This window comes from Hibiscus syriacus, unplaced genomic scaffold (genome assembly GCF_006381635.1).
Source record: "Hibiscus syriacus cultivar Baekdansim isolate YM2019G1 unplaced genomic scaffold, ASM638163v2 tig00009024_pilon, whole genome shotgun sequence".
NCBI lineage: Eukaryota > Viridiplantae > Streptophyta > Magnoliopsida > Malvales > Malvaceae > Hibiscus > Hibiscus syriacus.
In genome coordinates this window covers 29,478-48,590 of record NW_024062185.1, presented here as the reverse complement: position 1 = coordinate 48,590, position 19,113 = coordinate 29,478, and the positions used below count along the sequence as shown (strand labels likewise).

Below are 19,113 nucleotides of genomic sequence, written 5' to 3'. Positions count from 1 at the left end.
GATGGGATAAGAAATCCGATGATAACAAAATATGTTAATTACTTAATTTGTTATCAGTATTAACAACATATTAGGTAATGCCTAAAATGTTACCAAAGTTTAAGCTGATGGAGCCTTAGAAATCCGACGATAACATAACCAGTTAATTATTGAAAACATTAACAATCATAATAACATATTAGGTAACGCTTATGTAACGTAATATGTAGATCTTTTTTAAAGTTGATAGGGCCTTAAAAATCTGATGATAACAAAATATGATAATTACTTAATTTGTTATCAGTATTATCAACATATTAGGTAACACCTAAAATGTTACCAAAGTTAAAACTGATTTAACACACACATTACTAAAATAGTTGTATTCAGTTCTTGAAGAATTGTTCTTCATTATATTTAAGAATAGTTGTAATGATATCCGTTCATGTTTCCAAACCAATAAGTATCATGCATGCAGTACCGTATATCCTCGAGGCAAACAATAAAAAATCTGCCACTTAAAGATTTACCAAGAGCTGTAGCTTATGCTCTGTATGAAGACCGAACTTATAATCAACTTCGCCATTATGCCCATACTGCTCAAGAGAACCTGCTTAATGAAGGGATTTACACACAACCGCGAGCATTTTATGGGAAATCCCAAGTATAAACGAAGTTAAAATATAATATCTTATATTATTATAATATAATTAAGTATTTTATTATAATATTAAAAATATAATATTATATTATTAGAAATATTAATAAATATATTTTGAATATTTTAATAACGGATATTTTGATAAAAATGATATTAAAATATTTTAGTAATATTAAATTCATAAAATAAAATTATTTTGACTATTTATTCTTTGAAGTGAAAAGTTCGGAAAATGACTTACGAAAAATTAGACCGTAAGTCATTTTTCAAAAAACACAAAGTAAATTTTGTTGATCAGGAAAAATATTTTATGTTGATCAACCAGTTTTCTTCCAACTAAATACTAAAATATAATAAAAATATTTTCTGAAAAATATTTTTGATGAAACAATCAAAGCTGTAATTGCAGATAAAATGGATTGCTCGTAGTTTATTTAATGGCTTGTAAGATATATGGTATCATGTTCTTTTTCATTTTCACCTAACTTTTTCTTATAAACTTTTTTTGTATTGTCTTTTTTAACTTGATAGATGATAATGCGAGTACTTATATCTCGATTATATTGTCAAATTTTCAATGTGTATCTTCTTCTAATGATACAACATGATTTAATATTTTCCCCTAAAAATTACAGTATTAAATAAGTTTACGGTTGACTTTTTAATAATATAATTGTAATATTTTATTAAAAATAGAGTTGTCTGTCTAGCTCAGTTGGTAGAGCACAAGGCTCTTAACGTTGTGGTCGTGAGATCAAGTCCTACGGTAGATAATTTATAATTCAGAGGTCTTCCACGGAAGCTGCACTCAACATGACATTGAGGGCAGCCTACTATCATACCCCCCTTACCCCATTACATATGGGAATAAGGGTCATCTAATTTTTATTTTATTAAAAGTTTAATTATCAATTAAATTTAGGGTAAAGTATATAAATAGTCCCCAAACGTTTAGGACACTTGAAAGTAGAATTTTTTTTTAGCTTTTTCTTTTTTTTCCCTAGCGTGATTAAAAAAACAAAAATCAAAGCATTGAAAAAGAATCAATCAGAGAAAATACATTGGTGTAATATCGTTTACGAACACTTTCTTGGAAACAGATTAGAGGAAGCGACATGGTAGAAGCAAATCAGAGGAATCAGCATGCCAGCAGCAGCATAAGAAGAAGCGGTTAACAGGAGGGTAACTACTATGTCAGCAAAAAACTAAAAGAGGAAATGGCATGAACCTTATGGAAACAAACTAAAAGTTTGATAATAATATTATAATTTTCAAAAGTTGGTAGTTAAAATGTAAGCACCCTAAAAATTTGAGTACTATTTTTATACTTGACCCTTAAATTTATAAGTATTTGTAAAGGTTGTTTAAATCGTGATTAATGTAAAAACGTTGAAGCAACCGGTTTGGATACTTAAGAACAAAGAAAAGCGAAAAAGTTGTGGTGTCGACTAGTTTACCGCAAATTAATTGACAAGAAAAGAAAACAAAGAAAAAACTCTGAATTGAACAAATCTACCATATTTTACAGATCAATCTCTGTCTCTTAGTTTATCCGCTAAAAGATCAGATCGGTCCTCAAACAGTCTCGCTGTTAACTCGAAACCCTTGAAAGGTACTCTAGTTTCTCCTTGTTCTTTTCACTGTAAGAAACTTTTGTTATCGGCTTTATAGATCTTCTTCTCGATCGTTTTCAGCTTTAGCCGAATTCTTCTTTCAAGATTTTTCATGTCTCGTTTTCGAGTTTTTTTATAGATTGGTTCACTATATTTTAGCATTTATTAGGGTTTCTTCTGATCCAATTTTTTTGCAATTAGTGCTTGGTTTATATCTCTCCTCTCACTCTCACTCTCTAACCCTCTGCTTTACTGCTTAGAAAAAGAAGGAAAAGGTGTAAAATTGACTTAGGTAACGTTGTTGTTCCTTTCTTAACTGTTATTAATCATTTTGAGTTTATTGACACTTTTTTAGGTGTAAAATCTTCCAAGGTAACATGGCAATGATTGATGAGCCTTTGTATCCCATTGCGGTGTTGATTGATGAGCTCAAGAATGAAGATATCCAGCTTCGTTTGAACTCGATCCGTAGGCTCTCTACTATTGCACGGGCACTTGGAGAAGAGAGGACACGGAAGGAATTGATTCCTTTTCTCGGCGAGAACAATGATGATGATGATGAAGTTCTCCTTGCCATGGCAGAGGAATTGGGAGTTTTCATTCCTTATGTTGGAGGTGTGGAACATGCTAATGTATTGTTACCACCATTGGAGACTCTTTGCACTGTTGAGGAAACTTGTGTGAGGGACAAGGCTGTGGAATCATTGTGTAGAATTGGTGCACAGATGAGGGAGCAGGACTTAGTTGAGTATTTTATTCCATTAGTGAAGGTTGGTTTCTGATTTGTGTTACCATTTTTCTTATGCATAATGTATTATATATTCAATTGTTTTACATGCTTATTGAGATTGAAGTCAGGAAGTTAAACTGTGGATGTGTTGCAATCTGGATGCATGATATAGTTTTCCTACCTTCTTTTCTATTTCTTAAGGAAGATGAGGTAAGATATTGCAACAAGGAACTACATGTATTTGATCAATGACTAGGTCATGTTCTTCAAAATATCGTGCTGGTCTGCTGTAAACTATTGACTAAGACATGTTATTCTTAATATATGTTTACATTAGCTTTTAGCTGTAATCCTAAGTAATATGTTATTTAGAATTAAAAATAGGATCACAGTTCATTTGAATGTGGTTGTCAAACTTTCAGAGATTGGCTGCTGGTGAATGGTTTACAGCGCGAGTTTCCTCATGTGGATTGTTTCAGATTGCATACCCTAGTGCTCCTGAGGCACTGAAAACTGAATTAAGAGCGATATACAGTCAGCTATGCCAAGATGACATGCCCATGGTTAGGAGATCTGCTGCGACCAATCTTGGAAAATTTGCTGCTACTGTAGAAGCACCTCACTTGAAGGTCGATATCATGTCTATGTTTGATGACTTGACACAGGATGGTATGTAGATTACCTAATCTAACCATTGTTGAATATATGCTTTAAAATACATTATATGGATAAAAGTGCAAGATGTGTGATTTGAGTTAAACAATACTTGTTAGAATCATGAGGGGTGAACTTATTGGCCTTTATGATGCTTTTCTTCCTTCAGAGAGGATGGTTTTAGGTTTAAACTTGTTGGAAGGGAAATGGGGAAGGGATAGTTATCAGTTTACTTCTAAGGAATGTTCCTTTTCTTGTATTAAAAAAAGAAGAAAACAGGCCATTTGCGATTTGGTTACTTTCTTTGTATTTTGATAACTTCAAGGTTTGTTGTCTATGAGCAATGGCTGTGGGCTGTCACCCAAAGAATTATATCATACTCCCTCCATTCCATTAAATTTATCCCTCATTGACTTTTTAAAAGTCAAAATTTTTAACCTTTGACCATGATTATTTTAAATATATTTTTAAAAATTAAATTTTATAAAATATATATTTAAAAACTACTTGATTGAAGGTTTTTAAAATATATTTTTTCATATTTTTATCAATAATAAAATTTAAATAAAAATGAGTCATAGTTAAAAAAAATTGACAAAAAAAAGTCAGTAAGGGACAGATTTAATGGGACAGAGGGAGTAGTACATTTGAGCAGTTTTACCAACACAGGCCTCAATAACCTTTTTTTCTGCTTCATTTGAAACACTTGTCAAATAATGATGAAATTTATCTATTTTGAATGCTTAAGTAACCACCCTGAATCTCTGTAACTTATCACTGTTTTTACATGCTCATGTATTCTAGTGTGCATGTTCAGTTTTCCGGTCTTGTTCTGAAGTTCATACTTGCAGGGTTTGGAAAACTTATTTTCTCCTTTTTCATCCCTGCAGATCAAGATTCTGTTCGCCTATTGGCTGTTGAGGGTTGTGCTGCTCTTGGAAAGTTGTTAGAGCCCCAAGATTGTGTCGCACATATTCTCCCTGTCATTGTCAATTTCTCACAGGTAGATCCTGTTGTATAAGTTCATTGCATCTCTAGAAAACTTATGAAAGGCATGTCTCCCCTCTATCACAATGTAGGTATTGAGGAGGTTGGAAGTTGGAACTTTTCACCCATTCCTCTAAAGTTGAAAATGAAACTTAGCCACTGTTATTCTGAACGCACGATATTCTTGTATCTCAGCTGTTTTAAAAAGCACTAGTGTCATTGTTCATCTTGCTGGCATAACCAATATTGCATCTGTAAAAAAGTTCCAGATATCTTTGAATGAAACGTATTATCACTCTCTATGATTCCATCACAAGTAACATGGTTACCATTTTGTCATGAGGGCCTTCAATCTGTGTTTCACTGCTCTAGTGGAATGTCTCATATCATTTGTTCAATGTTTTTTTACTTAACTATCATTTGTTCAGTTTGTAGAATGTATCCTTGTTTTATGTTTGGTGCAAATATTTTGCATAGTTTCTAGTTAATTTAAGTCATTATATCTGGTTCTTCTCAATTCTCACAAATTTGAAGTGAAATTAAATGGAAATTATTGTTCACTTAATTCATTTTTACCTTTCTTTCTTTTTTTTTTTCTTTCCCTTCTACCATTCTTCAGTTTGGTAATTTGTATATGAGTATCTTTTGAAACGGTATTACTTGGAGTTCTAGGACAAGTCTTGGCGTGTCCGTTACATGGTTGCCAATCAATTATATGAGCTGTGTGAAGCTGTTGGACCTGAGCCTACCCGGTAATCTCTAAAATCATGTGGCAATAATCATTATATTTTGTGCTTTCTGACTGATGTAGTTATCCCTGTTTCAGAAATCCATTTTTCATTCTTCGTGTTCCCTTGATCTCTACTGATGAATTTGCTTGTGTCCTTTCTATTTAATTGGAATTTGATGCTATTGTCTTAGGTTATCTATCAATTATCATGCTTTGGTCATTCGGAAGTTATTTTTATTAGCATTTTCTTTGAATGAACGTAATCTTAGTGATGGGTTTATTTTTTTTGATAGGAATAGGAGGCCTCATTAAAAACCACCCTCATAGTTGCCTCTTGTAAAGAGGCAGCTATCGAAGGAGGAAAAGAGTACCCCATTTTATTAATAACCCAAACTTACATAAGATTACAGATTATAAAACACCACCAGAATAAACATAACAAACCCAGTAAACTACAAAAAGCAATCAACCAATCCCCTCCTTGGCTAACTTGTCAGCCTCCCAATTACAAGACCTAGGAATCTGCCTAACCAAAATATCTCTAGCAGAAACTAAAGCCCCAATCTCCCCAACCAAAGAACTAAAAAACGATGGGGCAGCAACAGTCTTCAAAATCCAATCCACTGTTTTTTTGCAATCAGTCTCTAAAATTAGTCTGCCCTTCAACACCCATTCAGAAGAAAGAAAGAAATCAATGCCTTGCTTGATAGCTTTCAATTCAGCAAACACAGGAGGGCCTGGTCCCGTAGCATTAGAAAAGGAAATTAAAGTAGAGCCATTCGAATCTTTCAACAATCCACCAATTAGACCCTGCAAACCATCGCTGATCCTTCTTCTTATATAGAGGCTTAACTGAGATCCTGTCTGCCAACAAAGGATCCCCTATTAAAAGATCAACCTGAATATTTACCTTAGGAAATTTAGCTAGAAACCATTTGGCCAGCCTGAACCTGCAAATGAAGAACATTATAGAACTGTCAAAAATCCAGTTTTCAAACACCACTGAGTTCCTCGCCTTCCATAACGACCACAACACCACTCCCGGGATAAAACTCCATATAGTAGATGATGACCTTAGAAAAGACCAAGAGGCTAATAAAGACCGGGGATCATTGGGCAAAACTATAGAAAGCTCCCATAACCTAACGAACCTATTCCACAAATCCCAAGCAACAGTACATAGTAAAAAGAGATGTTGCATTGTTTCATCCTCTTTATGACAAAGAGGGCATAGTAGTACATCCAAAGGAATGCCTCTTTTCTTTAAATCCACTCTAACAGCTAATTTTAGGTGAGACAACTGCCATAGGAATGTTTCGACTTTTGGAGGTGCCAGTCTAGGCCAAACCCACTTGTTCCACTGAAAAGTCCCCCTGAACTACACGAGAGAGCTGCTCTACATTAGGGATGGCAAAAAAACCCGAACCTAACGGGGAAAATCGAAAGTCGAATTAAACAGGGACGGGGAAAAACCGTTTATGCTAAACGGGGACAGAGATGGGGAAAAACCGTTTATGTTAAACGGGGACTGGGACGGGTTTAGTAATCCCCGCCCCGATTACCCGATTACCCGGCCCGATACCCGACCCGATAAATATTAAAAATAATTATTTTATATATATATATATATATAATATTAATAAATTTAAATTAAATTAAAAAAAATATATAATATTTATATATTTAATTTAAATATATATACCCGTCCCGATACCCGGCCCGATACTCGTTTAAATAACCGTTTATGCAAAACGGGGATACCCGTTTCCCCGCGGTTTTCCCCGATTACCCGATGGGGATCCCCGGTTAAATCCTCGCGGTTTTTTAAGCAGGGACGGGTACAAATTTTTTAAACGGGGACGGGGACGGGGGGACCAATACCCGGCCCGAACCCGGCCCGTTACCATCCCTACTCTACATGACTTAACCGAGAAAATGCCATCACCCTTCCCTGACCAAGACATAAAATCATCAACAGAATCCTTCAGATCAATATTATCAATCAGCGACATTAAGGAAATCCATTGATCCAATTCCCAGTCGCACAAATTCCTCCTAAGTTGAATATTCCAAACCCAACGACCATTTCCATAACAACCAAACTCCACAGCTTTGCCCCATTTATTGGTCGATAAGGCAAAGATCCTAGGGAATTGTTCTTTTAAGTTAGAATTATTAACCCATACATCATTCTAGAAATCAATTGATCTTCCATTCCCCACTTGAATCTTCGAATTAGACCTCAAACACACTCCTATATCATCATTTTTCTCGTAATTGTTCACAATTCTTCTCCAAATCCAAGAATCTTGTGAATTAACAACCTTATTAATCTATAAAGATTAGTTAGAGGTATTGTGTTTACAACAAATCATCTTCTTCCACTGTGAGTCTTTTTCATTTGCAAACTTCCAAACCCACTTCCCAAGTAACACTCTATTCACCATAGACAAATTCAAGACTCCCAATCCACCCTTCTCATAAGGTTGACACAACGTTTTCCAATTAACCCAATGAATCCGTCTCTTGTTGAAACTATCTCCCCAGAGGAATTTAGCCATCAAAGAATTCAGCTTGTTACTTATCTTAAGCGGAATTTTGAACATAGAGAGGTAAGAAATCGACAATGATGACAGAACTGCCTTCACTAACACCAACCTTCCTGCCATCGATAAAGTAGAAGCTTTCTAGCCAGCTAGTTTGGTGTTAAATTTCTGGATTACTGGTTCCCACAGCAGCTCTGAATTTTTGTTAGTTCCTATCGGTAAACCAAGGTATTTCATAGGGAAAACCCCCACCCCACAGCCTACAGCATAGGCCCAATCCTTAAGAATATCCTCATCCAAATTGACACCAAACAGTTTGCTCTTGGATAAATTAAGATGCAGCCCTAACATTAAACTGAAAATCCGCAAAACTCTCATAATATTAAGGATCTGAGTAGGAGAATCCCTGCAGAATAAAATTAAATCATCTGCAAACTGCAAATGAGTCAAACGGAAAGGATTGTCCTCCCTACCGACACTGAACCCTTCAAACAGACCACATTCCACAACCTTAATAAGCATTAAATTCAATAATTCCCCTACCAAATTAAACAACAGAGGAGACAAACTGCATCCTTGTCTTAGTCCTTTGCCCATCTTAAATTCTGCTGTAGGAGAACCATTCACAAGAACGAAGATAGAGGCAGAAGAGATGCACAAATTAATCCATGAAATCCACCTCTCTCCAAAACCCATCATTTTCAATAATCTCAATAGAATCGGCCATTCCACCGAGTCATATGCTCTCCGAAAGTCAACCTTGAAAACAACACCTTTCCTCTTCATTTTTCTCCAAAAATCAATGGCCTCATTAGCTATAAAAGCACAGTCAATTAACTGCCTTCCAGGAACAAAGGTAAACTGTGAAGGACTTACAATATCTTTAATAACTGAACTTATCCTTCTAGAAAGCACTCTAGAAATTATTGTATACAGACTGCCTACTAGGCTAATAGGTCTGTAATCTTCAATAACTTCCGGATTAAGGACCTTAGGGATCAAGGTTATGAACGCATGATTGACCCCATGTTCCCAATTCCTTCCATTATGAAAATCATCAGCAAATTTCATAATATAATCCTTCAAACTTGGCCAGAACTTTTTAAAAAACCTATCGTGTAGCCATCTGGACCCGGTGCTTTGGCGCTATCCGAATGAAAAACAGCCTCCCACACTTCCTGTTCTACAAATTTCCCTTCAAGAAACTTCATTTGGTCATTTGTCAATTTAGCAAAATTGAGATTTAATTCCTCCACCTCAAGAGTAGCTTTAGAGTTATAGTTGACCTTGAAATATTAAAAAATAAAGCATTTCAACTGCTCCGGGTCTGTAACATCATCAGCCAACTTCAATGCTGAAATGGAGTTAATTCTATTTCTATTAAGCGCACAAAAGTGAAAAAACTTAGTGTTCCTATCCCCATCATTAATCCACTTCGCTCTTGACTTCTGAAACCAAACACTCTCCTCCTTCCTATGCAGGTTCCACAGTTCCTTCCTGGACAGAATTAGTAGGTCCCTTTCTTGACTAGAGATGCCCCCATCTTGTAGCTTCAACTCCAGGCCATTAATTTTGGCTTCTAGATCTGCAATAACTTCAGAAAACCCCCTCTGGTTGCTCCTAGGCCAGGACCGAATGGCCTTCTTAGTTCCTTTAAGAATAGAAAACAAACCCGTACAACTATTATCGTTCCTAACATTTAACAAAGAATTTTCAACCACCCCCGCAAACCCATCTTCCTCTAGCAAGTAGTTAAAAAAGCGAAACGGCTTTGGACCCCAATTCTTGCATTCTTCTATCAACGTCACTGGATTGTGATCCGAGAGGGATTTGGGTAGCATATTTTGAATCACCTTAGGGAATTTGTTTAAAAAGGAACTACTTATAAAAAATCTGTCCAGCCTTACCCAAGTGGGGGATTCTCTAAAATTACGCCATGTGAATCTCCCCCCTACTAACGAAAAATCCATCAGATTAAGGAGCTGTATAAAAGACCTAAACAGCTCCATGGAGTGCCAATTTTGGGTAAAACCATACTTCTCCTCAGTAACCCCAAATAAGCATTGAAATCCCCCCTAAACAGACAGGTAAATTCATACTTTGCACAAAACACATCAAATCCCTGAAAAACTCCTCTGTCAGCCTCTACAGAAGGACCATACACATTAATCATAACACATTCAAAATTACTCATCTTGAACTTCCCAGATAATGCCATAAATCTTTTGTGAATAAGTTCTGTACTCTCCTCAAACAAATCCTCATTCCATAAACACATCAAGCCACCTGCAGAACCTTCAGCTGGAGAGAAACTACCACCTCTCAACAAATTGCCCCCGAGCTTCCTGCTTAATCCGCTTCGGCAAACATTCAGTTTAGTTTCCTGCAGAAACAGGATGATTGGCTTCTCTCTATTCACAAGTCTAGCCACTGCTCTGATTTTCTCTCTTTTCCCAAGCCCCTTAACATTCCATGATATAATTTTAAAATTAGTCATTTAAAAAAGGTACTATAAAACACCACAGTCCAACCAAGGAGAATAGTCAAAAACCGTCTCCAGACCCCTTCATCTGTAACCTGAAAATCTCTTCTTCTAAGGCCTGTTGCCCCCCTTTGAAAGAAATTCCCAGCATGTCACAAACCTCCCTCGTAGCGGCAGCTTCGATCCTAGCTTGAACAGACTCTTGCGACATCTAAGAGGCCACCCTGTCATGATCCAAAGATTCCCTGACCAAGCTCTTAATCACCCTACTATAAACTCTATCAAAAAAACTTATATCCACTTCATCCTCCGAACACTCACTTCCTGAATGACATGATGCAATTTTTAACCTTCTCCGATTAGAAAAGAATTTTGACATGGAGCGGACCTGAACTGGATACACTGAAGAAGCCAGCTTGTTCTCCTTTGCTACCTTGATACCCTTCCTATTTGTTCCAGAACTGGATCCATCACCTAGTACCATAATTCGTTCCCTTACACTCGAATTAGAGAAACTACCCTCCTTAAGGGAACACAATTCGGCCTCCATTATCTTCTTCATCTTCTTTGATCCGATCGGTTGGTCGGCAGAAGCACAATCCCTCTGTACACCCAAGTGCATTAGAGGACCTAAGTCCTGATCCCCTTGAAAACTTCTCTGCCCAACAGACTGCTCAGAACCCGAATCGAACCCCTGATCACCAGGTACCAAAACTTCCTCCCCCCTCAAAGTAGACCTCACCAGGCTATAAATGCCATCATCTACAACATGCATAGGCTTGGCAGAACTAAAATTGGGTTGATCCCCAATCCAATTTAAGTTATAAGCAGGCCCAGAAGGACATAAAATCTTAGAAGGAGAGAGAGAGTCCACATTGTCATCAGGATGAGCCTTTACATCCGAGAAAAAAAATTCCCTCAGTCCCAGACCCCCAATTTTCCAGAGAACCTGACAGGCCATACAGGGATGTTCCTGCTTTTGACTTGCTCGATGAAGCCTGTCCCCCACTAACACCATTCCCACCACAATGCTGACCAACGTTCAACCAAGATTTCTTTGGGTTCTGTGTTGGTTCAACCAGAGGAGTTGAATCTTGACTTTAAATGATCTACCATAAGAACCTACAATAACCGATTCAGGAACATCAAAAGGACTCTCCACCCTGAGCAGAACTTCTGCCAGCGAGAGGTCAGATCTGTTCATTGATTCTTCCTTAAAATAGATAAACCTTCCCCAGACCCCAGCAAGTTTCTCCAAGAAAGCCTCATTCCAGCACAGTAAAGGCAAACCATGCAATTCTATCTGACACAAAGCCAAAGGAACTCCATTTTCATTCAGAACTGGAGCCAACCAGTCAAAACATCAGGACAGTTCATCCTTCTTATTCTCCCAAACAAATGAGAAGTCATCAACCGAGTCAAATGTGATAATGCAAGCCTTCCAAGCATAGCCCCATCTCGACACCTGAACTCCCCTTCCCTCACTCTGCAACACTTCCATAATCAGCTCGTACTCACAAGAAGGCTTCATAATCCCAGATAATGAACGTTTAACCCATTCCAAATTGTCTTTCTGAATCCAGACATTTCTCACTCCACTTGCTTTCTGTTTGATTCCTTCCACATTTAACCCTGACACTTGTACTCTTCTCTGGTTGAAATCAGACTTCAGCACCTCCTTAAACAATCTGCCGTCCCTGAAGAAATTCATCGACTGAGCATTCCTCCCATAATAAGAGGCAACCTGCTTTCCTGACTTGATCACCAACTACTTGTTCCCATCAACGACCTCCCTCCTTTTTGGCTTCTGATATTTAGGAACCCCAACAGAGATTCTCCTCCCATCTAACCACTTCCCATTCACAAACTGGATTGCTTTCTTCCTACTTTCCTCATCAGCAAATTGGACAAAAGCGATCGTAGATGACTTGTAACTAGAATTCTCAACCAAACGAGGAATGAAAATCCGCAAAATCTGACCATACGGACTAAAAAAATCCCTTAACACACATCTTGAAACTTTATTACTGAGGTTATAATATGGATCCCACTTGTACATGCCTATTGATGATGGGTTTATTATTTATCATCAAATGATGTTGTGAGGTTTACATGTTTAGGTCTGACCTAGTACCTGCATATGTTCGCTTACTTCGTGATAATGAAGCTGAAGTACGGATAGCTGCTGCTGGTAAAGTAACCAAGTTTTGCCGAATTCTGAATCCAGAATTAGCTATTCAGCACATTCTTCCTTGTGTCAAGGTAAAAATGCTCTTAGAATACTCTGCCTTCGTAATCCAAGTTTTTTTCTTTGTTTGTAGCTGTCATCTAGTTTTACACATTCTAGCTATTTAATAAATTATTTAATGTTTCCTATTGTAGGAACTATCAACAGATTCATCCCAGCATGTTCGATCTGCTTTGGCCTCAGTTATAATGGGAATGGCACCTGTTTTAGGGAAGGTAGTCATTCTGTATGGTTGGATTTTATGTTGATTCCTGAAAAGATCGTTTTTTACTGTTCTATTGCATTCATTCTATGCATGTTGTAAACCTTGTTTTTTTGGAGTATATCATAATCTCCTTTGATGGTTGTAGGATCCGACCATTGAGCAATTGCTTCCGATTTTTCTTTCTCTTCTGAAAGACGAATTTCCAGATGTTCGATTGAATATTATTAGCAAGCTTGATCAAGTCAACCAGGTGATTATTTTTTAAGATGTAATTTATCTTTTATCAAGAACAATATCAACATTTTCTTTACTATCTTCTATTTACAGTTTTCCCCATCTTTTGGTGATAATGCTCAATAGTTTATATATATATATATTATCAAACATAATCTCGGAAACTGATTGTAGACTTGTATTTTTCTATGTTTGTCTGGGAGGAGGAAGGAAGCTTTATGCCTGTAATTGGACTTGCTAAATAATTTTCCAACAAAGTAAAAGTGAAAATAGTGACCCTTTTTTTTTTATAGGAATTGAAAGCCTCGTTAAAAACCTCCTTCTTGATTAAAGGAGCTTGTAGAAAAGCTCCTTAATCAGCTGAAGGAGGAAAAGAGTGCCTTAACATTTCATTAACCATAAGATACAACCATATCGCCACCCCCTACATAAACAAACAACCACAAACAACCGAAAACGACCCTACACAACAACACTAACACATCGAAAACCATATTAGCTACAACAACCGTCACTAATAAGACTGACCAGTCTTAACATCTAAACATAGCCCAGAAACCAACACAAAAACAAAACAACTAAAACAGAAGCTGAATATCACAGCCGACTCAATCCATAAAAGCCAAATTCAAAAACAAAAAGCAGCTTCCGCCTTTCTGCCTCTTCTTGCTCGACTTGTCGACAGAGACCATCCGAAACCCCGAACTCCAAATCAGTAAACAGAAAAGAATCAACTGAAAGATCCAAAAGTTCCACAGCCATAATGTTTCGATATCAAAACCACTTTAAAGCCTTCAAGATCAGAAAAAACTCCCCTCGATGCACCTTCCTCTGAGTACTCTTGCTTCGACTTTAACGAGGCTTCCTTTGGTGAGCCGAAAATATTTCTTGAAAACTTCGAAGAGAACTAAAAATAGCATTTCTCTCCTCCAAAGCTCTAAGTTTCTAACACCCTTCCAAAATGGGGAAGTCAATTAAATAATCCTTAGATCTTTTGAATGCACACTTATTTGTAAGGCCCACATTAAACTCATCCTCCACCACCTTTGAATCTATACGTCCATCCAACATGGGGAAATGAATAGGATAATCCTTCTTTCCCTCAAAAACACGTGCATGCTCACAACTTTTCCTGCTGTCATTTTTTGCCCCTCTTTTCGTGAACTAACACTTCCTCATGTACCACCACTTTCTCGGATTTCGATAGCCCCATCCCCTGACCAGCAAGCACTTCATCGTGTACCACCATTTCCTCGGTTTTCTATTGCCCCATCCCCTGACCAGCAACAATATTCCGCAACAATATTCCTTAGACCCATAATAATATCCTCCCCTATGTTCCTTTCCTCCTCATCCTCACCTGACAAGTTGCTGCCTCTAATTCTTTTCCCCATACACCTTAATAGTCTGACTTCATCCTCCGAGCATCGCTCGGAAATCATCTCCTCCAAAGAGCTCACGCACCTGCCTGATTCCTCAGCACAAACCACCTTCTCGGGAGGCTTTACTGGCGAGTCACCAGCTAGATCCCCCTCCGTGGAAACCGGGTAGGCAAATTCCTTATCCATCAAGTACGAATCTACCCAGACAGATTATGGCTGAAGCAAGGTTCAAACTTAGAAACATATACTGAATAGATCCAATCCCCAACTTTCAAAACTATGGATTCTTCCACTCGAGCTTGGCGGTTCGTAATAATCTGAATCAAAGCCCTATCAAACGACCCGGGATTTAAAATCCCTTCCTCGATGGAGATAAGCTCTCCCCATTTGTCTGCAATGTTTTTGAAGGTTAGATGACTCCACACAGACGGAGGGACCCCTTTTCATGAAAGCCAAGCCCGACGGCTGCTGCACTGAAGCTTTTCCGACCACACTTCCACTTTGTCAAAGCAGTTATTCAACGCCCTAATCTGATTATTTAGGGTATAATCCCTACTCTCTTCATCTTAAAAAATGATTAAAATTACTAAACCGCCTAACCGCATAATCTTCGGACGTAATATGCCTTCCTTGTGCATAATAACAACCAACTCTTTCATTTTTAAAAATTTCCTGCACCAACCTACCGACCAATTTCTGAGAGTTGAGAGCTTATCCTCGGCTACAACACCGACAATGGGAGCCTCTGAATGACTATCACCCTCCACTTTACCCTTGGCCTCAGCTAGTTTTGGACCAGAAAGCTTTCTCTAGAAAGTATCACGAGGTTGAAATCTCGCCATAAAAACTCTAATCATAAAACCTTGAATCCTAGATCTATCAGCACAGTTGATAGTCGTCATCGCGTCTTTCAATCTGGAGAAACGAACAAAATCAAACCTACTTCCTCCCTTGCTCCTTTTATTAGGGATGAAAGAATCAACGACCTCACCATATCTATCGAAAAAAAGCCTAAGACCTTGATGATGAAAAGACTCGGGAATATTGAAGATGATCACCGTAACACAATTACTCCGAACAGAACTTTTCACCCTACTCGCCATACTAAAAATTTAAAAATTGAAAACGCCCAAGTTAGAGAGAAGCTGAAGCTTCTCTCACTAAAATCGGCAATCTGGGATTATTCAAGGGAGAATTGATAAAATAGTGACCCTTTGATCTAGCCAAAATAACCATGAAGTTACTTGCCAAACCATAAGGCTTCTGAAAGCTGTAGGCTTTACCTTTTTATTGCTAGGGATTCAGATTGTAGAAATTTCAGTCACATCTAATGGTTTAAAATGTCGAGTAAACTAGTCTTTTAGATTGAGTGACCAAGTAGGGCCATTGAATCATGTTTTATCTTTTTGGTTGCTTATGTGCCAATTTGTCAATCACAAATGAGTGGTTTAAATTTTTCCATGCTTGGTTTAAATTCTTCCTGGCTAACATGAATCTCCGGGATTTGGCTTTAATGGTGTGTTACAAATAAACTTTTTGGTTCAAACAAGAGCACTGAGGTTGCGAGACCTAGGATCTCTCCTGAAACCTCACCGTGCCCTACCACTTTCGCTAAGCTCATCTTAGTGTATCTCTCTCTCTTATATTCATATGCAGCTTAGCTTAATATATAGCTGCCGTTACAGGTGATTGGAATTGATCTGCTGTCCCAGTCCCTATTACCAGCAATTGTGGAGCTTGCAGAGGATAGGCACTGGAGGGTTCGGCTTGCGATAATAGAATACATCCCCTTATTAGCAAGTCAGTTGGGGGTTGCCTTTTTTGATGACAAACTTGGTGCCCTCTGCATGCAATGGTTGAAAGATAAGGTGCAAAGAACTTTGTCTGGGAACAAAAATCAATGGGATCATGCGTCTTTCGTTATGATTCTATCATAGTTTAATTTTATCATAATTAAATCTGTCAATGTCAATCTTTAATTGCTTCATGCAGATCTAAGATTTGACAGTTGGATGACGGTCTTACCAATTTTATATTAAAATCATTGTTTTCTAGTGGAATAGGAGAAAAATTAAAACCATTTTTCTTTGTTTTAGGGTTTTGTTTACAGACTTCCAGTCTATCTTTAAGAGGTGATACTAGGAGGTAATGTTGCGATAGTACAAAATAATGCAGACTTTGTTGATATTGTAGGTTTATTCCATTCGTGATGCTGCTGCTAATAATGTGAAACGCCTGGCTGAAGAATTCGGACCGGATTGGGCAATGCAGCATATAGTTCCACAGGTTTGTTTGCTTAACGTTACTTTGTGCTTTTGTAATTATAAACGAAGAAATGGCGAATCAGTGGAGTTTTGGCATGATGTATGGCTGGGTCTGGTTCCTTTGAAAGATCGGTTTCCGAAGCTTTTTGCTCTATCAAATAACAAAGGGGGTAAGGTTGCAGAATTTAGGCTGAACAATGCTTCGGGATGGGTGTGGGATATTCAAGTGAGAAGGAACTTGGTGGATTGGGAGGTTGAGCAATGGTTGCAGCTTATTTCCTTGTTGAATAGTACCACTGTGTCATTATTAGAGGAAGATTGCTGGATATGGTTAGGAAATGGTTGGAAATGTAGGAATGAGATAATTTTCCTGAAAGGGAAGGTGGATACTGCGCTGCTGTTCTTTCTTGCTCGATTTAGAATTGCTTCTTGGTTTGGGGCTAGATTTAAGGATGTTAAAATTCCTTTCGACTCTTTAGTGGGGGATTTAAAACTAGCAGATTTGGCAGGAAGACAGAAAAAGGGGGTTCTTCATCTAGGTGGGTACCTCCTCCTGAAGGTTTTCTAAAACTTAATGTAGATGGGGCAATGGTTAGGGGAGGGGAAAAAGGAGGAATAGGAGGATTGATTAGGGATGCCAGGGGTATACTGCTTGGTTCGTTTTCAGATAAAATTGGGGGAGGTCCTCCTATACTTGCAGAACTATTGGCGATCAAAAGAGGGTTGATTCTCATTGAAGAAGTAGGATCTTTTCAAAGTCAGAGGATTATCCTAGAATCGGATTCTACTACTGCTTTGAAGTGGATTAAAAGTCCGGATTTATGTACCCTTTGTTTCAGTCCTTGGTGAGAGATTTAGCTACTTTTGTGGAAGGAAAGGGGATTATTTCAAGACATATTCTGAGAGCTGCTAATTAGGAAGCGGATGAGTTAGCCAAAGCTGGTATAGGTTGATTTATAGGTTATGTTTCTGGTTCTTAAGGTGTTGTGTTTTGTTTGTATTACTGAAGGGTATTCTGCTTTTACTGTTATGTTTTAAGTGTTATGTTGTAAGCAGTTAGTGGTTAGGGATTGGTTGTATGTTATGTTTCAGATTAATAAAATTCAGAGGCACTCTTTTCCTCCTTCCTATGTCCTTCATGTTACTAATGCAACATGTAGGTTATGAAGGGGTTTTTTTAATGAGGCCTATCTTCTATAAAAAAAAATAATAAACGAAGAAAAAAGTAGACATCTAAAAGATTTTGGTTCTCAGTATGATGGTCTCTTATTGGGATATCTTTTGTAATTCTATCGACAGGTTTTGGACATGATTAATAATCCTCATTATCTGTATCGGATGACCATTCTACATGCAATTTCTCTACTTGCCCCTGTTATGGGCTCAGACATCACTTGTTCAAAACTTCTCCCTGTGGTTATTAATGCTTCAAAAGATAGGTAATGTCGCTGCACATGGAGTATGATTTGAAAGCTTATTTGTTTGATAAAAAATTGCATGACGCAGGGTACCCAACATCAAGTTTAACGTGGCGAAGGTGCTGCAGTCAGTAATTCCGATTGTTGATCAATCTGTGAGTAATTTTATCTTACTCTGATAATTGTCACGTGGTAGATTTGTTATATCAGTTTCCCTTCCTTAAACAAGTTGAATGCGAAGTGTAATTTCTCCTGGTTCTAAAATTTGGTATATGTTTGGCGGCCGTGATATTAGGCCGGATTCTCATGTATTTAAACAAATGCTTACCTAAAAAAATGGTGAGAGAAATGTTGTATGCAAATGAAAAGGGGAAAAATAGGCAGATAAACCTTGTGTTGATTGTAACTGAATTTTTTTGGATTGATGAGCAAATAATGATGATACAGGTGGTGGAGAAGACAATCCGTCCATGCTTGGTTGAATTGACTGAGGATCCTGACGTTGATGTGAGGTTTTTTGCCACTCAAGCGCTAGAGTCGAGCAATCAGGTCATGATGTGCTAGGTCCAAGAGTCTTTTTTTGTTACTTCCTCTGCTGCGTTCCTTTGCACAAACTTGTTTTGTGTTAAGAAATTTGTTTAGACTTATATCTGGCCTTGCCCCTCAATGATCGAAACAAGTTCTTGACGGGGTACTACTATTGGCTTCAAACAAGCAAACAATTAAACGGAGACGATTTCTGTAAAATCTGAATTAGATGAAGTCTGAATTAAAGAACTACCCACATCTAGCAAGAAATAATGGATATTTGAGGGTTAATTTTCGCTGCACTTGTGTATCTGGCTTCAAATTTTATCCGAGTTCATAGAAACTGAATCCACGGAGAGCGAGTGTACTATTTACAAATATCTGAACTCGAATGATGTAGTGTAATAAATTTAACTATTTTTTTTTTACAAAACTAGAAATTAAATTATACG

General features: G+C 37.6%; 1 protein-coding gene across 3 annotated transcripts; it reads left to right on the top strand.

Annotated features, from left to right (window-relative positions):
* Positions 1-2,074: 2,074 nt before the first annotated feature.
* On the top strand, positions 2,075-18,963 carry LOC120203125 (serine/threonine-protein phosphatase 2A 65 kDa regulatory subunit A beta isoform). Of its 3 annotated transcripts, none has more exons than XM_039203476.1 (13): positions 2,075-2,252; positions 2,590-3,023; positions 3,406-3,652; positions 4,528-4,640; positions 5,297-5,376; positions 12,503-12,644; positions 12,765-12,845; positions 12,981-13,085; positions 16,137-16,319; positions 16,645-16,737; positions 18,015-18,154; positions 18,222-18,288; positions 18,581-18,963. In XM_039203476.1, the coding sequence occupies exons 2-13, from the start codon at positions 2,631-2,633 to the stop codon at positions 18,695-18,697; spliced, it is 1,761 nt and encodes a 586-aa protein (XP_039059407.1). In that variant the 5' UTR covers positions 2,075-2,252; positions 2,590-2,630; the 3' UTR covers positions 18,698-18,963. The 3 variants fall into 3 exon arrangements, with proteins under 3 accessions (XP_039059407.1, XP_039059406.1, XP_039059408.1); XM_039203475.1 differs by having other exon boundaries at positions 2,076-2,252; positions 2,609-3,023; XM_039203477.1 differs by lacking the exons at positions 2,075-2,252; positions 2,590-3,023 and adding an exon at positions 3,179-3,193.
* The last annotated feature ends 150 nt before the right edge of the window (positions 18,964-19,113 follow it).